The 22,543-nt window shown below is 38.1% G+C and overlaps 1 protein-coding gene across 1 annotated transcript in view; it reads left to right on the top strand.

The window, feature by feature from the left end:
• The window catches only part of neurl1b.L (neuralized E3 ubiquitin protein ligase 1B L homeolog), a 54,495-nt gene that overhangs the window by 16,916 nt on the left and 15,036 nt on the right, over positions 1 to 22,543 (top strand). The window contains exon 2 of the mRNA XM_018252167.2: positions 19,515 to 20,075. Coding sequence (XP_018107656.1) covers positions 19,515 to 20,075 — 561 coding nt within the window. The remainder of the gene's footprint in view (positions 1 to 19,514; positions 20,076 to 22,543) is intronic.

Genomic DNA, 22,543 nt, shown 5'->3' with positions numbered 1-22,543 from the left:
CGCCATGTAGAATACATACAGTATTTTGCATTAGCAACCCATCCATGCATCCTCTGGTTTATTAGTGCTTAATCAGTATTGTACTTCCCTTAATGATTAATATCTATTTTGTTTCACACATTTTGTTAGGAAACTTTAGTCCCTCTGCTTGGCCACATATAAAGGAGTTTGCAATACAGACTGGTTTACCTAGGTTTAAGCCAATACTACTCAAGGCTGTTGACTGATGCGGCTGTCATCGGTTCCCATGTCTGTGGGAAGTGCACCGTTTTGTTCCTCTCATGGGAATGACCGTGGCTTTAAAACACAGAATTCTATGCCAGAATTTTTAAAATTTTGAACCTTCGCTGAATAAAACTTATCCCTTAACCTCATACTGTACTAATAGAAATGGAGATGTTAGAATCATTTCTACAGCATCTACAATATTCGCCTAATGGCAATATGACTTTTTTAGTTGATGTTTGGAAGAGCGTATAGATGATACTCATTAGTTTACAGCCCATCAGATGTGCAGCTTGTGCCAAGGCAAGGGATCGCCTGGTATTGCTAAGAGATTGCTTACTCTTGTCACCGTGAGATTGTTTACTCGGCCTTTCAAGCGCTTGCCTGGCATGTGAACCAGGCAGCAGAATAAAGAATGAAGAAACTGACAGATGGAAAAGGGCAGGACACGGGTAAATTACCGAGAGGCCACCCTCGTGGAAAGTTGTATGCGGGAAAGGATCTGCCAAAAAGCTTTTTTGTCCTGTGCTGTTTGAACAAGACCAGCCAATAAATTTGTGTTGGATTTGTGCCACCCTGCCTTTCTCATAAAGCAGCCGTTCTTAGCTGTCCTATCTTCGAACTGTATACTTAGTCCTGCCAGCTCATCTCATTAAACCTGAACACCTAAAAAAATCCACATGGTCCCTGTCAAAAACGTATGCATACCTGTATAAACAGGGTTCCCTCTTTAAAACCGTACTCCTTTACTACACAATTTCGTAGGTGTTTCTTGTTGAAGGAATCAATTTCCTTTTATCATAGACAACTTGTTTCCTACTCACATGGATGGAAAGTGTCTTTACACCAGCAAGGTCTTCTTGGATGGCCACGGGTCTCCTGAGTAGTTGCTGTTCCTCTAGGAAGCTCCAAAATGATCCAGAAATATCTTTATTTTCATGTTATTCTCAGATTATTCTTTATAACCCTAATAACTGAACTACCCAAGCAGCCTTTCTGATATTCCAGTTTTCTATGGTAAAATTCCTTTTCGATCTATAAGAGCTGTGCAGAGCATCGGAAATACTCATTTTAAATGAAGCAGGATACAGACATAGACAGTATGGTAAATTTAAATGATGTGAATGAGGCTGTAATATTCCACATAGAGGGTTCATATTTATTTATACGTGCAGATTAGCGTGGGGGGATGGAGGGGGTTTTTAGAGCACACGTTTTTTCGTTTAAGGAAAATTAGCCATGAGCATATACTGCCTCATTTTCTTTGTTGTTAGAAAACAGACTTCTTCAATTGTGCTGGAAACATTCATTGTACGGATTCAGGCTGGAGTAAAACAATAGAATTTTATGATTTTGTTTTGTTTGTTTTTTAATTGCCAGATTCTCTTGCGTTTCGTGTGCAATTTTATACAGAGGTCATTTTCTCCAGGGTTAGGAGGATTGTCATCTTGGTTTTGTGTAGTCTTATTTTTTTACAAAAAGGTTTATATCAAAAACGATATAAGTCCCAAGGCCTCTTCAAATAAAAAATATTAATTTATTGTAATTCACATTAAAACAGTAGCTAGTACATACAACCCCACATACCCCACCTTACGCGTTTCGCACCCTCCGGCGCTTAGTCACACCTATGACTAAGCGCCGGAGGGTGCGAAACGCGTAAGGTGGGGTATGTGGGGTTGTATGTACTAGCTACTGTTTTAATGTGAATTACAATAAATTAATATTTTTTATTTGAAGAGGCCTTGGGACTTATATCGTTTTTGATATAAACCTTTTTGTAGTTGAATGCCTTTCTGAACTGGGGCGAGTCCCTTGGGCCTGGCTGATTAACTATATGGACTCCCGATTTTGAATTGAAATAGTCTTATTTTTTCCCAAAATATATGGGTCTTAAACCTACTGCTTTAATCATGGATTTTTCAGGCCCCAATGATCCTGAGATTTAGACTTGAAAAATGCTTTTTTGTTTTGAGCTGCTATACAGACCCTTTGAGAAGAGTTGCTGCCCTAAATAAGAAACATTCTCTGCAGAAACAAAAAATGGCACCCATGTCCAAGAAGCAGAGTAGTTCCCCTTGTTTATAATGGCAAGCAACTTTAGCCATTTCCGGCAATATTTTGAAACGAAAAAATAAGCACAACATAGAAAATAGAAAAGGATATTACAAGTCACTGAGAAGGTCCATGATCATGTGTAGTCATGAGACCAAATGTTTTAATACTCACCATGGAATTCCGAAGTGACTTCCAATATCCACATATATTACAAAAGTCTCTGTGTGTCATAGACACAAATTACAGCCCTAAAAAACAATTATAACTGCTCAGTAAAAAAAACTAAAAAACAATACAACATTGGCTCTACATACATGTTTAATTTCTATGTCTTATATACACCCAGTACACCAATATTGATCCAGGGTCGGACTGGGAGGCCCGGGGCCCACCGGGACTACTGTCCGGGGCCCCCCTCCCAGTGCGCGCACACAAAGGCGGCGCACCAGCGTGTGGGCGCCTGGTGCCTAGAACATGCGCTGATGACGCTGCTAGAAAATATTTTTAACGGAGATCTGGAGAAGAGTCTGGCCCGGCGGGGGCCAATTAAGGGTCGGGGGCCCACCGGGTATTTTCCCGGTGTCCTGCCGGGCAGGTCCGACGCTGTATTGATCAGTCGATGACCTGCTCAAGATGATGTTCAGTTACCTGCTAGAGAAAAATGGGGGCTTTGGAGGGAGGGGCTATAATCTCAGAGGGTTACCCATATAGTGTTAGTCTATAGACTCAGCCCATTCTCCCCATATCTTGTCGTATATTTGGGGGCACCCCCTTGCAGTGTAGGTAAGTTGTATCAGAGGGAGAAGGGCTCTTGTAGGCTGAGCCATCTAATAAGTGTCGGGGGAGAATGTGCCATCCATTGAAGGAGGATACACTTCCTTGCATAAAACAATAAGGTTCGGAAAAGGATACATGTTGCAGATTCAAAGACAATATCATCCACAATGCCGGGTGAAAGTATTTTAGGCAGGGATATTGTGTTCTGAATATAGTACCTACGGGCATATTGGATGGAGGTAGTCTGCATTGGGGATGCCATATTTAGGGCAACAAGACGATTCTCAGCTCTCACACGATGTAGCAGAGTCAGGTGAAGCCTGTGGATGATTTTAAATTGGATTAATTTGTCTCTCATGGGGATCAAATATTTGTAGGCCCTATCTGTCGCTTCTTCCAAATCTTCATCTTGGTTTTATTATTTCAAATGATCTCAGTATATGTATATATAGCAAGAATTCTTCACGGCAAAAGTTAAGCAGATTTTCACTTTCCTATTGACTCTCACTAGTAATGCATTCAAGCAATTAACAATTACAATCCGTAATTAAATTAAACTCCAAGCGGCATCTGGCACCTGGATTTAGTATGATCTCTTAATCTCTGGCTGCTGTCTGAAGATGGTTTTGTATATAGCGACAGGAATAGCTTTTTCCACGCTGACTCATCATCAGTATTTTATGCTCATATACTACGACTTCGAATCGAACGATTCAAACTAAAAATCGTTCAACTATTCGACCATTCGATAGTCGAAGTACTGTCTCTTTAAAAAAAACTTCGCCCCCCCTACTTCGCCACCTAAAACCTACCGAGGTGCAATGTTAGCCTATGGGGAAGGTCCCCATAGGCTTTCCTAGGTTTTTTTGATCAAAGGAAAATCGTTCAATCGATGGATTAAAATCGTTCGAATCGTTCGATTCGAAGGATTTAATCGTTCGATCAAACGATTATTCCTTCGATCGTTCGATTGAACGAATAGCGGTAAATCCTTCGACTTCGATATTCGAAGTCAAAGGATTTAACTTCGATATTTGAATATCGAGGGTTAATTAACCCTCGATATTAGACCAATAATAAATGTGCCCCTACGTGTCAGGTTTATAGAATCCAATGCGCCTAAGCCACTGCAGCAACAATTGTGTTTTAGGCAAAATGCTTTCTACACTATTTTGATGATGATATCCATTTCAAGAGAGGTCAGAACACTACCTTCGGGAAAGTAATATAAAAAGCAAAACAAAATATTAGATCTCATATGTGGCTATCAAGGTATGGAAGTATTTACCTTTATGAAGTTTGAAGCTATTTTTTTTTTTTTGCCATAAAAAGCAGGAAGTAGTTAAACAGCAGTGTTTCTTTAATCTCCATCCAAACGATCCAATATACAAGTACACTGAGCCTTGCAGAGAATTGGCTGCCATTCAAAATGTATACAGTACTCACTATGACAATGACATGTTCCTATTACTGAGCTTTTCACTGCCTGAATGGCAGAAGTAGGAGACTAGAGAACAGATGGTACTTATTCCCAGACAGATGAAGAATATAGGAAACATGCATCTCCAGCGCACATAACTGCAAGAATGTTTAGCCTTTGCTGGGGTCTTGGATCATATGAACAGGCACATTTTTATTGTCTTCTTTTTTCAGTTTATAATACTCAGATCCGCAAAATTCTGTTTTTTTTGGTTCACTTATTTATATTTGCACATGGAATTATGGTTTTTATCCAAATCTGGTTTTTGGTAAATAGAACAGTCAATCCCATGGGACTAAATCACCGCATTGGCCAGTACTACTAGAGTAATGGAGTCCAGTGGATCAATTTTTCCACTGTATTTAACTGCTGTGTGACATTCACACTGAAACACAACCAGTAGCCGGCCATTCTGTTTTCAACTGAGGTTGTAAGAAGACTGGACAGTCACTGGCAAGGCAAGGACCTTGCTTTGTGAAAGTAGATTGCATCAGCATGTTTCCATTTTGCCTAGAGCCTCATAGAACTTCCATAGCTGAAATGCCATGAAGCATCAGCTGATCTCATCACATTGAGCTATAAAAGTCTTCATGTGGCACTAGCCATACAGTATATGGCTTTCAGCTGGATTGCATGTGAAGATCTCTATGAGTGTATAAGAAAGTTTAGGAATGCTATGACTATTGTATAAGGAATACTTGTTACATGTTCCATCCCATTGCCTGTGAACATTTAAGTGTAATTATTTATTATGTCTTGGGTATTTGGCTAATTTGTGACTCATAGGGAATGTATCGTTAACGCAAGAAGGTTACATGTTTTGCAAAGCAATTCTTCCAAAAATACTTTATCTGATGAACAAGATATTGTAATATGTATATACAGCATCTCCTTGACAGCAAACTGTTTGGGTGTTCAGCAATGCCAGGGCGCAGCCAATGATCCTCTAGTTATACAACCATTTGTAATCAAGTATAAACAGAAGCAGCAGCAAAGCTTCAGTTCAAAAAAAGAAGAAAGTACGAAATGGTACAACAAGCTCTTTTCTAGGGACCACTGCTTCCTATGTGCTGGGTGATACAGGACAGTAACAATCCAAATGCCATTTGGCCCTTGATTCAGAATTCTTGCTTTGTCCTTGAAGACTTGCAGACAGAAAAAAATATATATCCCAAGATCCTCTAGAAATTGGTGAAATGGGACTTTGGAGTAACCTGTGCAAGGTTAGTTTGAGCCTTCATGTATTTCAAGTGTAGTTCAAAGTGCAATAACCTACCCAACCTCTGGGCCCAGTTCTACCACTAAATTCTAAATGTTACCAAAATGTCATATGAGATGAGCTATAGTTGTCTAGTTGTCCTTTTAAAAATAATAATGTTGACAGTGGCACACAATGCAACTTTTTCCATGTATTGAGCTAATTATTTTCATATAGCACATGTTTGTGTACCAGATCATATTAACATCATGATGGGAATCTATTGTGCCTTAAAAATCCATTGGCAGCCCATGCAGCCTCCTGGCTAACAGCTGGACAGTGCTGCAAGCCAGGCCAAAATGTTGACTAAATAAATCTTCTCTGATATTTAGTCTCAAGTCTGTGGTTACTTTATGTTGGCCTGGTGTATAGATCTCCATCGGCATGTATCCAGAAAGCTACTGGCAGGAAAACCAAAGTGTGTGAGTGAAACCTCCCAATTTAATAATAACATTTTTAGTAGTAATACTAATATGTTTTATCTTATTTGGCCTGGCAGAAGGTCACAAACGTATGAGTACACATGTCTGGTCTTCGGATCAGTTAACCTTTATTTCATTACAACCAGTGTTGTAATTAGATATTACTGGGCCCCACAGCAGATTATTTTTCAGGCCCCCAAAATGTCCGGAGGTTGACCTGTTTTACCAATATCTACTGAAATTGTATGTTAATTATGGCCTTGTGCAGCCCCTATACCTCCTAGGCCCCCTGCAGCCGCAGGGTCTGCTTCCTCTTTAGTTACAACCCTGATTACAGCACTCTCTTTAAAAAAATGCTCTTATTGAATATATTACTGTTTTATTTATTATATTCTATACGCTGGGGTTTATGAAGTTACAATACACAGCAGGACGGGAACTGTGACAGAATTCTTATTGACACATTGTGATATCTCGGCCAGAACTGAAGCTTTCACAGATCTCCTTTGACTGCCTTAAACGCATTTTTCCTCTCTTACCAAATGGGAAAACAGGATACTTTATCAGTTTGTTAATGTATTTGGATGAGGAGTTTTACTGTATAGAACATTTCCCATGCTCCCAGCGTCTTCCAGAAAATAGTCATTAGTTATTGTTAAAGACTCCAGTGGCTGGAATTTAGACGTATTTCTGATGCAGTGCATCTGGACCGCGTTCTGCTTTCCAATCTGAGAGATCATCTGAGAGATCTTATTGCTTTTAAGCTGTTGTCTAGAATAAAAAAATCTCTTTCTCTGCTGTGTGGACACTTTTTCCATCCAATGTATTATAAGAATACATTGAGCTGAGACATTCTGTAATGCTTGACACGACTCTCAGGTGGCTTTCAGGTTATATAAGGTTATAATGTGAGTAAGATGTATTTAGCAAGGAGAGCACTGTGTTCTGCCCTTTTAGCACCAGTTGCATAATGACATTATATCATTTTATACCTTGAAAGAAAATATACTACGAGCCTGCCTTTATATAATATATTTGCAGCTATAACAAAAGTAAAGGTTATATAAATGTTTATGGAGCTTTATCTTTTTTTTTCCTTTTTTGTATTGATGGCATGTTATCATAGGAAATAGCACAACATATGAAGCTGGTTACTTTTTGCAATTACAATTTCCTGCGATACTGTAGAATCAAGGGCTTCAAGGAAAGTGAAAATCACGTATTCAGCATACTACTGATGTACCATTTTCATTTATCCCATTATTCTTCAGTTGATTACTAAAGGTCTTAGGTGATACAAAATACGGTGGTACATTATAGCGTTAGGCAGACTAAAAAGAGAAGAGAAGATGGAATAACCAAAAGAAGATGTGGAGAAATTACCCGGGCCAATGTAGTTTTTAGAGAGCAGGGGCACCGGCCTGGGGTATCAGGTTAGCAATTATAATAACAGGGGGGTGCTTAACATTTTAGCACCACCAGTGAATATAAATTTAGTTATCCTTTAACCCCAGGCCAACAATATGACCACCATAGGGGCCTATATAGACCCATCAGGACAGTAAGCAGCAGCTCATTCAGGCAGTAAAGACTTGTGTATGGCTACCTTTACTGGAATAAAAAAAGAAAATATGTTTACATGTGCAGTATAAAAATAAACAGTATGTTAAATAGTTTTTATTTTTGGTGCTACTGGTCCTTTAATATTCATGTTTGCCTATCGCCTAATTCCATGTTGCTAATAATAAGCAATCATTAAAAAGAGAATATTCTAGTTTTAATTGCTGCCAGGATTTCACGGTGTCCTTTAACATGCATAATGCACAGTGTAAGTGTATTGTTCATCTTAGCAGTAGTAATTAAAAGAGCTTGATTGTTGTGTAAGAATTACAGAAATACTGAATAGAGGCTTCTTGCCATAATCTGTTGACAAGACTGGGATAGCCAGCTCTTTGCTGCCAGGACCATAATCCGTTGCATTTTTTCACTTCTTTTAATGGAAAGAGAGACATGGGGGGGGGGATTATTTATTTATTTTTAATATATTTAGGGTTTGTTTTTTGTTTATTCTAATATACAAGGTAAGACTAGTATATGGCATATTCTCTGCCACACTTCTGCATGAATTTCAGAAGGAAGGTTTCATAGAAATACGTTTTTCTCTTGTAAATAGTGTTGTTTACGACGAGAGCCATAAGTGGAAAATATTGTGTTGCATCATAGTGCTCTTTCGAGTACAGGAAAGGATCTCTTAACTGGAATGCTTTCTGTAATGTTGAGCACAATGCCTAGCGCTACTCAGACAGTTTTTTTATGAATGTTACTTTTCCAGCCAAGAATCAAGGGCTTTCTGTAAATTCTTACAGAAGGGAGTATGTGTACATTCCGGGCATTTTGACCCTGTATCTTTGAGCTACTGAAAAAAAAAATACAGCGCTCCACTCTTTACACTATGGCCATAATGCTAATAAGAGAGTAAACACAAACCCCCAAATGTAATAAACTTTCCCTTTGGAGCAGTAACCAATAGCAACTAATTAGATGTTTGCTTTTAAACAGGTGACCAGTAAATGCTTCCTGCTAATTGGTTGCTATGGGTTACTGCTCTTGGGCAAACCAACAGGTTTATTTATCAACATTGGAGACAAACATCACCGGTGATGTTGCTCATAGCAACCAATCAGCAATTAGATTTGAAAAGTCAGATAACAGATTTTTGGTTAGTAGATCACATACCTGTACATTATTTAGTTTTGTTGCTATTTACTTAAAGTCCATCTTAAACAGGAGACAGTATTTATTCTCTCTAAATCCATCTGACAAGGAAGAAGTTATTGGCATCTGCATAGTCCGAAAGGAGGACTTTCTCTTCGTTGTGTAGTGGCTACATGACTAAAGCACCTGGAGGTCATTTTTGCCACATGTGCATTGAAACACATAAAACAGTAGTGTGCATCTGTGAGGCTATAATGTTATGGACTCTCTCCTACAGAGGGATGTATTATGCAGCCACTTTGTACATTCCAATCCCATGGGCAATGCCTATTAAACACTGAAATCATACGTGACCCCCATAGACAAAAAACATGAGAATTCCCCACACTGTTGCAATGCACGCATGAAAACTGCCTTTCATTCTGCCTAGTGTTAAGGCATTGTTAAAAATGGCAGTTGGATCATTATGATTTCTATGCCATAAATGGCGCACTGTTAGGCAGCTGGAACTAATCTCCAAAGATCTAATGTTCCTTGTCTGTGTAGAACATGTACTGTTGTTTAGCAAATTAGAGTTCTATCCATATACAATATAAATCTAATCATACACATTACAAAAGTAAATAAACAGACTTAAAACATTTGTATAGTTTACATGGAGCCCTGGAAGTCTCAGCATATTGTGCCTAAAACACATACATGGATTGACTAAGGCAATGGTTCCCAAACTGTGGGACTTTCATTGGTGCATTGGTGAGTGTGGAACCCTGAAGTCAAGTTTTAGCAAGATTTGAGGATTATGCTTATTTGCCTCCTAGATACACTTTCTAGACTATAAGGTAATTTAGCTTGAGATTGGGTGTGATATCCTGATATTCTTGGAACTATATCTGAATGACTGATACATTGATGTCCTATATATGTAACCTTGTAATAAACTAAGCTCTGATCAACGTTTAAACCTCCAAGGGGGATTTGGCCTGAAAAAGCCAAACAGCCACTGGACATAGAGGACACAGGCATTTTTGCTTACTGCAGTCATAATTTGACTACTGTGATATGGGAATATATACTGTATATATTGCAATATGTACTGTATATTCAAGACCAAATTCTACTGGTATGTAAGAATCACTCTGGAATGCTAATATCCACATACCAAAGCAAGAGTTGTCTAATAGATCTATTCACCCAATCAAAAAATAGAAGTGACTAATTGCTGAAATGGTCATTTTGATTGGGTGTTCTTAATCCCTGTAGTTCTTTTAGCAAGAACTAAATAAAACCCTATGGTCTGAACGTTGCGTTAAAATAGACAATTCTCCTTGGTAATCTTTCAGACTAGCATCTTTTAGCATGTTCAGTTTTTCAAGCAGCCTTTTCCATTGTTCCATTTTCACACCCATACTGGCAAAGTGTAACCTATTTAGTCATAATATAAAGAAGTGATCTGTTTCTTAATGGGACATTCCCATGTGGAAGCCATAATCCCAGGACCAAGTACATTTTTATATTCCTTCCTCTGTTTTGCTCTTGTACATCTCTCCTCCTAAACAATACCGCTTTTTGTTTGTCTATGTCTTTAGGGTATTTTGGCTGATTAGCTGGGATTGACCACAAATATTCCGTTAGTCATTCCTTCCCAGTTCACTTTGCTTCCTTCTATACACAGGAGCCCTTAGAGGTTCAGTATAGTCAATGCTGGGAGGATTTTGATTGCTGGAACTTAATATGAAAAAGGTGATAATGCATAAACACATTTTTCTTTCCATTTCCAGCAACATATTTTTGTATATGAAACGGCTTGGGAAAAAAAAGAATAGTAGCTGACTAAATAAATACAGACATCTGCTAATCTGATTAACATATGTACCCATGTATATTTGCAATTTTGTCATAAACTAGCCTTGCAATACATTTATTGGCATTATATCAAATTAAGACACATCTGTTTTTATACTTAAGGCTTGCAGTGTGGAAAATATTTTCAGTTGAGTATGTAGAGCAGTATTTGCATAAGCCAAAGAGCCACTGTTAGTTTTGTATTTGTTCCATAGATCATACAGTTTTGAATCTTCTAGTTTATAATTTTTATGATTTTGTTTCATAAATATTAATGTAGATCAGTTTATCGCAGTAAGGTAAACTAGTTAATTTGGGACCTATTTTATATAACCACATTGTTTACCTAGTAATGTTCATAAATATGTATGTTCTGCTTTATAAACATGAGTAAAGATGTAATGTGGAACCTGCTGTACTCTGTGTTGCCTGTAAATAGTCAATAATTTACACGCCGTGGCTCCATTGGTAATGCCCGGATTTTTATTCAATTGCTCTTTCAGAGAATTGATGTTTGGAATGTCATAGATACTATCAAGTTCTTATTAGCTATAACACATCAGCAGATGTTGGTTTGGCCATATTAGCTGTCATGTTCAAGTCCTGTTGACCTAGTTTTGCTCCATGTTACTAATGAACGATTGGATTACGCCCTAAAAATTTTAATTTAAATGAATTAACTTTGCAATTTATAATTTATTGTTTTTATATATTTACGAATGATCTGGTAAATTGTATGCTACTACACAAACTACCTGTTTGGTTTTATCTACATATGTTCATTTATATGTTTGCAGGTGAGATAAAGATTAAATGCCATCTTACTTTCTTAATGTAGATAAATAACATTATGAAAGTAAATATCAAATTTACCATATTTGCAAGATTGATGATATTATTAAATATCATCAATCTTGCAAATATGGTAAATGGGATATATATAATTAATTCATATTAATGTCAGATGAAGAACTCTGAGGTCCCCTGGGGCAGGATGAGGGCCATAAAAATTCCTTGAAGGTTAATAAATTAGCACCCAAGCAAGTGGTTGCTAAAACACCAGCAGATAAAACTTTCTGAATTTAAATGCACTTTCTTAATATTTCATCAGCTAAGCTGATTTTGAGAGGGGTACTCAGTTGCAGCCTATTGATCATTCTGCCTAATTCCAGTGCTATGTGGCCATCAATGGGGATTGGAAGCTGAGAGCATATGTCCCATCTGAAACTCACTATTTTGGCTGCAACCAAATTAAAGCTATAGGGTGCATCGTCTTGTGAACACCACAAAAAAAGTCTCTTAGACCTTGTCCAAGCTTAATGAACAGGATGTTTGAACTGATTGCAGTTGAATCAGTTCTTGGGAAATCAAATGCAACTTCTTAGGCCAGCTGACTAAAAACCATGTATATAGACTTCTGTTAATTTAGATGTGCTTTCTGTATCAGTGGCCATTCTGCTGCATCTTACCTCAGTGAAGAGTCCAAACGTGCTGGGATGGAGGTAGGATTTCTAACTACTGCTCATGAATTTACCTACCTCCTGCTCCAAGCCACATTAGAATCCCTCTATAGTCCCTATAAGACATTCACATTATATGATGTAGTCACTTCTAAACTCGATGTTTCTTTTTAAATCTGTTCGCATACGTAAAGTAAAGGTCTTTGAAATCTCGTTAATCTACCTCTTATCGTAGGCCACGTCTACTGACTGGTACTTAGTACAGAAAAATCTATACTTTGTTCTGCAATCTTATCAGCACGGCAATATTAATTCACTACAAGTATGTCGAGATTGCGAGAACAAGCAAGGACTTGTTTTAGTCTCACTTAATATTTTCATTCATTATTTGCTGGGGAAACCTGAACCACAATGTGATGATTTTCTTAAGCAACTTCCTGCCCTTTCTGTGGCCTGTGTTAATTATTTATTTGAGCTGGAGTTAAAACTGGAAGGAAAGACTGCAGATTTTAATAAAATAATATGCATTGCATCTATCACATAGAATAGCAGTGATACGGGAATAGCTGACTGAAGGAAAACTTTTGAGTGTTCATGATTTGCCTATGAGCACTTTGGTAACCCCCATTCTTTAAAAACATTCAGACCAGAAAGCTCAGAAAAAAGGCCATCTCCTCTAGACTCCATTTTATCCAAAGAATCCTAATTATTAAAAAGTATTTCCTTTTTCTCTGTAATATTAAAACAGTACTTTGTACTTGATCCAAACTAAGATATAATTAATCCCTATTGAAGCAAAACCAGCCTATTGGGTTTATTTAATGTTTACATGATTTTCTAGTAGACGTAGGTAGGGTGGTGACAGACATGGCTACTTGGGTAAATTAGTCACCCAGCAACAAATCGACCTCTTCTTCTGGCGACTAATTTCCACTAAATGCTTTCCCACTGGCTAGAATGTAAAACGCTGACAGGATGGCACTTGGATCGCTTCGGCTTTCCAAAGTCTGCCAAAGTTTTCTCGTGAGGCGACCTTGGAAACCAAAGCATTCCGAGTGGCATTCCAACGGCGATTTCAATTCTAGCCGGAGGGAAGGCTTTTAGGGGAGATTAATCACCTGAAGAAGAGCCGATTTGTCGATGGGCGACTAATCTCCACGAGTAGCCACATCTGCCTCCATCCTTAAAGAGATACTGACACCTGAAATTAAACTTTTTTGACCTATAGGTAACATTTAATGTACATTCATATGCTAAAATTCATTTTTTAGTGTCAGTATCACTTTAAGGTATGAAGATTCCCTTGAGTGATAAGTGGCATGCACTTCCCTGCTCCCACAGCTAGCACACAAAAAGAATTCTATTAGGGTCAGGCCACACTGGGCGTTTTGGGGAGATTTGGTCGGCTGGCGACTAATCGCCTCGTTTTTGCGGCGACCAACCTCCCCAAACACCTTCCCTCATTCTGCGCCGGCTAAAATGAAAAAAACGCCGGTGCTAATCACATGCGGCGATTCGTTTTCCGAAGTTGCCCATTTGTGCGACTTTGAAAAACGAATCGCTGCATGTGATTAGCGCAAGCGTTTTTTCATTTTAACCGGCGCAGAGTGAGGGAAGGCATTTGGGGAGATTAGTCGCCAGCTGACCAAATCTCCCCAAAACGCCCAGTGTGGCCTGACCCTGAAGGCATTCATGTAGCTTTCCACCATGTTATCAGTACTGGATAGTCTGTGAGCTAGTTTACATAACCTGTTGATAGAACCTTACTCATGGACTTATTCCAAGGTCTCATGTACAGAGGAAGTAGATAAACCGAAAATATCCCTAACTGCACACCCACCACCATTCAAACCAGATGACTAAGAAAATTATTTGTTTATAATGAGTGGACTAACGTATGTTTGGTGGGAAATTGTTGCCACTGATGAGGTACAACAGCCTTCCTACAAATATAGCTTTTGAAGGGCAACACAACATTACCCATTGACATCATATGCATTTAACATTATCAGGTAAAACAAGTTAGTTCATTTCAACAACAGAAGAAAGAACGCACCACAGCTCTCCATTGTTGGGCTTATCGCTGTAGATAAAACCCGCCGTGCCGTATTGGAGATTAAGCTGCAATTACATTTGCTGACATTTCTCTTTCTCCTTATAATTGCATTCATGTTCAGAAACCTCAAACAGTCCCCCTTGAAATGCCATCTGATATTATGCCTGTGCTGTTTTAATGGCACTCTATCTGCAAACTAAAACTTTTATTGGTCCCTGATCATATCATAGGCAAGTAATTATTTAACTTGCGTGGTAAAGCATAAACTCATAATTCCTTCCGCTTTGAACAAAAACAACAATTCCATCAATTTTTTTTCCTACACTGTCACTCAAAAAGCAAAAAGTTATGGCAATGGGACAACTTGCACATACTTATGGCGATTTCCACCAGGGTCACATAAGCCAATTTCACCCATACCATACATCCAAACACTCACACATGCACTTTTGCTTGCATGCATCATGACCATAACCATTGGGATATGTAATTTGATTTGATTTGTCAATTCCTGATGTTTTTTTGCCACAAAAGACAAAACTCTAAGACTAAGGCCTTCAGGACACATGATGGTTTATTACTAGAGTTAATCAGCTGGCAGAGAAACAGCCAATACATTTTCATGCTGCCTGACATTTACATTATTGGATAATGCCTGACCCTGCTTTTAACAGGTGGATTTGAACCAAAACGAATTGCATTCGGGGTCTAGTAAGTAACTCCCTTAGAGATTTATCATACATCAAAGCTGCTTAAAATCCAAAAATATGCCATCTTAAACCCATCAAGGTCATTGGCAGATGTCCCTAAAGTTGTTTCTAGACATTGTGATCTGCGCTGGATAATCGGAAAAAGTCAGGGTTTTTGTCCAATAACCCAAAAAAGTCTAGTTTTGCGCTGAAAATTCGATAAAATCGTGTGCAATATGAATTGACACTCGATTTTGTCGTATTGATTTTTTTCAAGAAAAGTTCAATTTGTGGAAGAGAGTTTGGTCAACATTTTATTTAGTTGCTCTCCAGTTTGCAATTTCAGCAATCTGGTTGCTAGTGTCCTAATTACCGTAGCAACCATGCACTGATTTGAATAAGAGACTGGACTATGAATATGAGAGGGCCTGAATAGAAAGATGAGTAATAAAAAGTAGCAATAACAATAAACGTGAAGCCTTATAGAGCATTTGTATTTAGATGGGTTCAATGGCATTTGAAAGTTGGAAAGAGTCAGAAGCAAAGGGCAAATAATTAAAAAAAAAACTATAAAAAAATAAATAATAAAGACCATTTGCAAAGTTGCTTAGAATTGGCCATTCTATATCATATTGAAAGTTAACTCAACGGTGAACCACCCCTTTAAGAATTCTGTATAATTGCATTTTAATTAGACAGTTTCTGCATAAAATTTCCACAACCTGCTCTACTTTATTCTGTATTTACTAGTTGAGACAAGATATTGAGAGAATGGCAGTTTGCTTATTAATGTGGGAGCCGCTGTGCACACTGTACATGCTATAGCAGTTCCCTGTTCGGAGGGAATTGTTTGCACACAACAAACACACGGCAAGTAAAGTATTTTTAACCTGGCAAATTGATGTGACCTTATTAGAAGCCTGGAGCTCCCACTGTAACTGAATTGCATGGAGCAAGTTCAGAAATAGTGCAGTTTTGCTCCACCCCCTAGACTTTTTCTGTCTCCATCCATTTTCAGTCATGTGAGGAGATCTAAAAATACCGCCATCGCCAACTGCCCTTACACAGCTACACCCGTATGGGTACCTCGAATAACACTGAAGCTTGCTGCACCAAAATAAGAGTGTGTTTGACAGCAGAGAATAAATCTTCCAGTTAAAATAGTCGTGGCACCTAGCAATGAGACAGGGCAGAGAGCGATGTCTTCTGTGTGAGGACTCTGTTCAGCCTGACAGGGAGATAAATGATTGTGCAAAAGAGACATAGTCCAAGCAGTTTTCATATGAGTTAAATAAAGTTTTATTCTCACCCTTTGTTTCTCATTTCAAAATCTAATTTCAATTCATTCTTTTTTTTCCCCTCTCTTACGCATGCCTTTTTTACCTGGGGTTCCCCCTCACACTTCAGTAGGCACAAAAGCAAGGCTGGAATAAATATGGCAACTCATTGCTAGACAATGGACAGTGCAATGCGGATGTTTCTTTTTCTCTTGAGAAAATTCGCTTTTTATCCCATTTTTAGACTTTCTGAAGATATTGTCTGCAAGATGAAATGCAGAGAAAACAGTAACAGCTTTATGTGGATTATGTTGTGGGAAATATTCTCAGATATACAGTATGTGCGTACATATTGTTTTTCCAAACACTTTTTTCAGTTCAGTTGTTTTCAGATTGTTCCCCAGAAATAAAGACTTTTTTTCAATTACTTTCCATTATTTATTTTTGACTGTTTTTCCAAAATCTAAGTTTAAAGTTCAATGTCCCTGTCTCTGGTGAGTCTGGCAGCTCAGTAATTCAGGTGCAGAATCTAAACTGTTACACTTTTGCAACATTTAGTTGATACATTTCTCAGCAGCATCTCTGGAGTATTAGCAACTATTGTATCAATTCTAATAGTTGCCTTTAATAAAACTCAGGGATTCTGCTCAGCAGGGATAAAGAAAATAAATGTATCAACTAAATGTATCAATTTAGAATATTTTACAGGGTCGGCGACCCCCCCTCCCAGAGCTGTTTTAGAAGGTGAAAAAAGACACTTTACAATACATTAGACACTTTACAATACATTAGAAAAACAGTGACACATAGCAAATAGAAAGTAATTGGAAAAAGTCGTTATTTCTGGTGATCTATTGGAAAACAACTAGTTGTTTGAAGGTGAATAATGAAACACAGCAGTTCTGCTCAGCAGGGACAAAAATAAGAAATCTATCCAGGGGTGTAACTACAGAGGAAGCAGACCCTCCAGCTGCAGAGGGGCCTAGGAGGTGTATGGGCCCCATGAGGCCCTAATTCATATACTATTTCAATAAATATTGGTAAAACAGGTCATTGAAAAATAATTTGCTGTGGGGCCCAGTAATATCTAGTTACTCCACTGAATGTATCAACTAAATGTATCAATCTAGAACAGTTTACAGGGTCGGCAACCCCCCCCCCCATCCCAGAGCTGCTTTAGAAGGTGAAAGAGGTAACTTTACACTTTAATCTTAGAAAAAAGGTCATACATAGAAAATAAAAAGTAATTGGAAAAAGTATTTGAAGGTGAACTACCCCTTTAAGTTAACTTTTATTATGTTATGGAATGGCTAATTCTAAGCAACATTTCAACTGATCTTCATTTTTTCATACTTTCTGAATTATTTGCCTTATTCTTCTGACTGGTCACTGACCCATCTAAAAAAACAGTGATCTGTAAGGCTACAAATGTATTGCTATTGCCGCTTTATTTTCCTTTTTGCAATCAGGCCCTCCCCTATTCATAAAGAAGAAGAAAAAGTGCCAGCACACGGGTTAACTTTAAAAATAATTATTCCAAATGATTCCCCTATTCATATTTGTCTATTATTTAAATCGATGCATGGTTGCTAATGTAATGTGGACCCTAGCAACTAAAACTGATTTCAAAAGCCATTAAACAGGAATTCCATCCTAGCACCCTTTATGACAAGTAAACATCTGTCATCCCAGTGATTTCATTCTTCATATCAGTCACTGAAAGCAGTCTTGGAAATATACAAGCACGTGACCAGAGATAAAAGGGTTAAAGCTGTACAATGGTGGGGCACCAGAGGAAGGAAGGAAAGGCAGGGGGGACAGCACATAATGTCCAATGGGACAAATTTAAATTACCTGTCGTCTCTATAGTTTCTGCCAGACGGTCCCGTGATTGGAAACAAACTCACAAATAATAAAGGGAAACAGTCTCAACATATTTCCAAATAACCATTTGGATTGGCAGGGAAGATAGGGGTAGGAAAGAAATATGTTCCCCTCTCCCCAGTAACTAATTTCATAGATATTTTCCCACACACTCTCAGCCCATACATTGCCTATTTGTTTGTTTCTGTTTGACCTTCTGATGGTGCGAGGTACTGCTGCTACATGTCATACACTTTTGCTATGTCAGAAGGGGTGCATACTGGGAAACAGGCCACTTATCATGCTTGAATGTAATACAGGTATGGGACCTGTTATCCAGAATGCTCAGGACCTGGGGTTTTTCAGATATGGGATCTTTCCATAATTTGCATCTCCATGCCTTACGTCTGCTAAAATATTTCAAACATTAAATAAACCCAAAAAATGTATTTTTCCTCCAATACGGATACATCAAACCTTAGTTTGGATTATGTACAATGTACTGCTTTATTATTACAGAGAAAAAGCAAATTATCTATTTCCATAATTCAGAGCTTTCTGGATAGCAGGTTTCCAGGCACATCCATGTCCTTTAACCTGATTTATCAGTGATAGAATTATTTACTTTTAACCTGGGCACAACATGAGCAAAAATATTTTAAATATATTCCAAAGAAGTGACTGAAAAATAGAAATATCTTTGCATAAAATATTTAATCTGTAAACTTTTTATTGTTTTTTTTCTGTCAAAGAAAATGAATAAAAATTTAAATTTAAAAAAAAAATATTTAATCTGTCACTTAAATGGAACATGAACAGAACATGCTATTAACAATAAGAAAAATACAAATATCTATGCATAAAACATTTAATCTATCACTTACATGGATTATGAACAGAAATTGCTATTAACAAAGACATGCGCTGTAAAAACCAAGGTTTCTAGGAAAGCAAAACTTTCTTTGAATTAATGGCATCTTGTCTTCATGAAACCAAATGTGTTCATGGTTTTCTGTTGTGAGCCAGCAATAAAGTATAACCAGTGCAAAGAACAATTTCTATCTTGGTTTAAAAAGAATACATCTGCATAATAATCGTTTATTATAGTATATTATTGTGCTGTTTATAGTACTATATTATTATTATCAGTGTAATTTACCTACAAATGTGCATGGATGACCATGTTGACATTTTATTTTGTAGTGCTATGGAATTATAAGATTGAGATCTGCCCCTGTTAAATGTTATACTCTGAGTTCTTCTTCTCAAAAACAAAAGAACTTTAAATCAGGGTGGCTCTTTTGCCACATTACAATCTGAAGACATAACTAGCTTCACATTTCTGTATATGTATAACATTAAAGGTTTTTTTTAATACGTTTTCTTTTACAGACACCAGCCATCATAGCCGTGCGGGGGCCAATAGACCTAGCTACACATTTCTTCACTGTGGCCAGGAGAGAAAACTTGTCCTCTCCCGAACAGAATCTCCGCGTTTCCACTGCCAAGCCAAGGGCAAAAATATTCGCCTGGACACTTATGGAAGGAAAGCCATCCGGCGCAACAGCTTTTGCAATGGAATAACTTTCACTAGTCGGCCTATCCACCTGTATGAAAAGGTCCGCCTAAAGCTGGTATCTGTGCACCATGGATGGAGCGGGGCACTACGTTTTGGGTTTACTATACACGACCCAGCACAAATGAAGTTAGAAGACATACCTAAATATGCTTGTCCTGATTTAGTCACCCGACCTGGGTACTGGGCCAAAGCTTTGCCAGAAAGATTCGCTCAGCGGGACAATATCCTGGCATTTTGGGTTGATCGACATGGAAGAGTCTTTTACAGTGTCAATGATGAGGAGCCCATATTATTTCATTGTGGGGTGAAAGTCTCCAGCCCTCTTTGGGCATTGATTGATGTGTATGGGATCACTCAAGAAGTTCAGCTACTAGGTAAACCATGTTACTTTTACTGTCTCATTTGCAAATACATTTTTTGGTCTTTTTCCTAAATTATTACATGTTATAATTGGATACAGTAAGCAGGGATCCCCAACCTTTCGAACCCGTGAGCAACATTCAGAAGTAAAAGGAGTTGGGGAGCAACACAAGCATAAAAAATGTTCCTATGGTGCCAAATAAGGGCTGTGCTTGGCCATTTAGCAGCCCCGATGTGGATTGTCAACCTAGAATGAGGCTCTGTTTGGTAGTACTCCTGGTTTTTATGCAACCAAAACTTGCCTCCAAGCCAGAAATTCAAAAATAAGCTCCTACTTTGAGGCCACTGGGAGCAACATCCAAGGGGTTGGAGAGCAACATGTTGCTCACGAGCTACTGGTTGGGGATCACTGCAGTAAGACAACAACGTCTATCTTATTAAATGACTAAAATGGCAAGTTTCCTTTAAATATATTTGATTTATATTTTATTATTATCTATAACATTTCTAAAAACATATACAGGTATGGGACCCGTTATCCAGAATGCTTGGGATCTGGGGTTTTCTAGTTAACGGATCTTTTTGTAGTTTGGATCATACCTTAAGTCTACTTGAAAATCATGTAAACATTAAATATACCTAACAGGCTGGTTTTGCTTCCAATAAGGATTAATTATATCTTAGTTCGAATCAAGTACAAGGTACTGTTTTATTATTACAGAGAAAAAATAAATCATTTTTAAAAATTTGGATTATTTGAATAAAATGGAGTCTATGGGAGACAGCCTTTCCTTAATTCGGAGCTTTCTTGATAAAGAGTTTCCGGATAAAGCATCTACCTGTACCTGTATTAATAATGTATTGATGTGATATTAGCATTTTCCTATAATTGATAGTGAACGGGTCAGTGTTGCTGACAAATAAGTATGGCATGCTACTTTTTCCACAATTTACCCCCCATTCCAGCTTTACATCAGAGTCTGACACTTTGTACAAGCCACACTAAATCAGATGTGTTGCGATATCCTTTAGTTTCTCACTTTAGCTAGACCCTTGTGTTGGGCCCTTGGTTAATATTGGGCTGGGGAGGTGGGTTAGGGTACCATGCAAAAATAAGCACATAACATTTGTTTGTAGTGATACTGACACATTCATTCTATTAAGGTGCATGCCATCACTTTAATTTGGCCCTTATTGCTCATCTTTTGATGTTTTTATATTTTAAAAGGACCTGCCCTTTCTTTAGGTTAAATGAAGTAATCCTCCCGTATATGTATAGCTAGCACTTAGAGGCTCGTATGCCTTAGTCATATACATCACAGTAAATTAAGAGAGCAAACTATTTTAAGTGCCCTGCCATTAGCTACTTGCGTCTTGCATGAGGTTCAGTGATTGAGCTGTTTACTTCAATGGCTAGAGGCAAAGTAGATTGAATTAGGCTTCCTTTTATCTCGTGAAGCATTACCTCTTGCCAACTGTGTACTATTCAGCACGGATCTCATGTTAACCCCCCTTTCCACTGGCCATTATTGATGCTGCCTTCTGTATATCTTGTATCTCCCACAAGAGACTCTTTAGTACCTCTTACATTGCATTCCTGTGTTATCAAGCAAGGTTTTTTAGAAAGTCCAGCACTTGACCCTCCAGAGAAACACCAGCCTCCCCATCTTATCAGTGACTACACGAGAGTTCTAATTCATTTTAAAGATCTTGGAAACTTCCAACCACTAAAAAAAAAAAATAAGGTCAACAAATTACCTCACTGAAATAAATGGCTGATGCATTTTGGCTTTCATCTTTGTTGATGGTTGACCCCTTGTAAAGGAGTGAAAAGCCTGTATGGATAGTTACTCCTTTGGTTTGAGGTTTGCAGCTGATGTGTATTTTGGAAATTAACTGCTTTTACAAGTGGCAATGTTACTTTGATCACCCTGGTTTTTTAGTGTCTGAAGGACTATTAACTTTCTACATGGCCTTTTGTCTACAGAGCCATCACCACTTCTTTATTGCTTCTTACTTCCTTCTTACTTCACTTTCTGTACTTTCTTTATGACTCACCTTCTCTGTATGAGAGATGTCCAGTCTCCTATTCTACATAAATATATGAAAACTAGGATTTCTACATCAACAGCTAAATGCAGAGAAAGAATATTCTGAACCTGTAGTAATCTACATCCATAATTTGCAGTTTGTTTATGTGCAGTTTAATGGGCCATGTTGCATACTTTATCTGATGGAAAGTCTGTTTGCACTTGGGGGTGCCAAATGTTAGGTTGATTGTTTTGATTACCTGAAACCCGGGGTCAGTGCTCCTATCAGCAGAAAACTGCACCGGACAATTTGAAGAAAGAAAAAGCCGAAAGAAGATATCTCCATGGTGCTCAATAGAAAAACCCCGGGCCGGTGCAGTTTTCTGCCGGTAGGAGCACTGACCTAGGGTTTCAGGTAAGTCAATACAAGCACTTGGGGGTGCCTAACATTT

This window comes from Xenopus laevis, chromosome 3L (genome assembly GCF_017654675.1).
Source record: "Xenopus laevis strain J_2021 chromosome 3L, Xenopus_laevis_v10.1, whole genome shotgun sequence".
Classification (NCBI taxonomy): domain Eukaryota; kingdom Metazoa; phylum Chordata; class Amphibia; order Anura; family Pipidae; genus Xenopus; species Xenopus laevis.
This window is presented reverse-complemented; position numbering and strand designations above follow the sequence as displayed.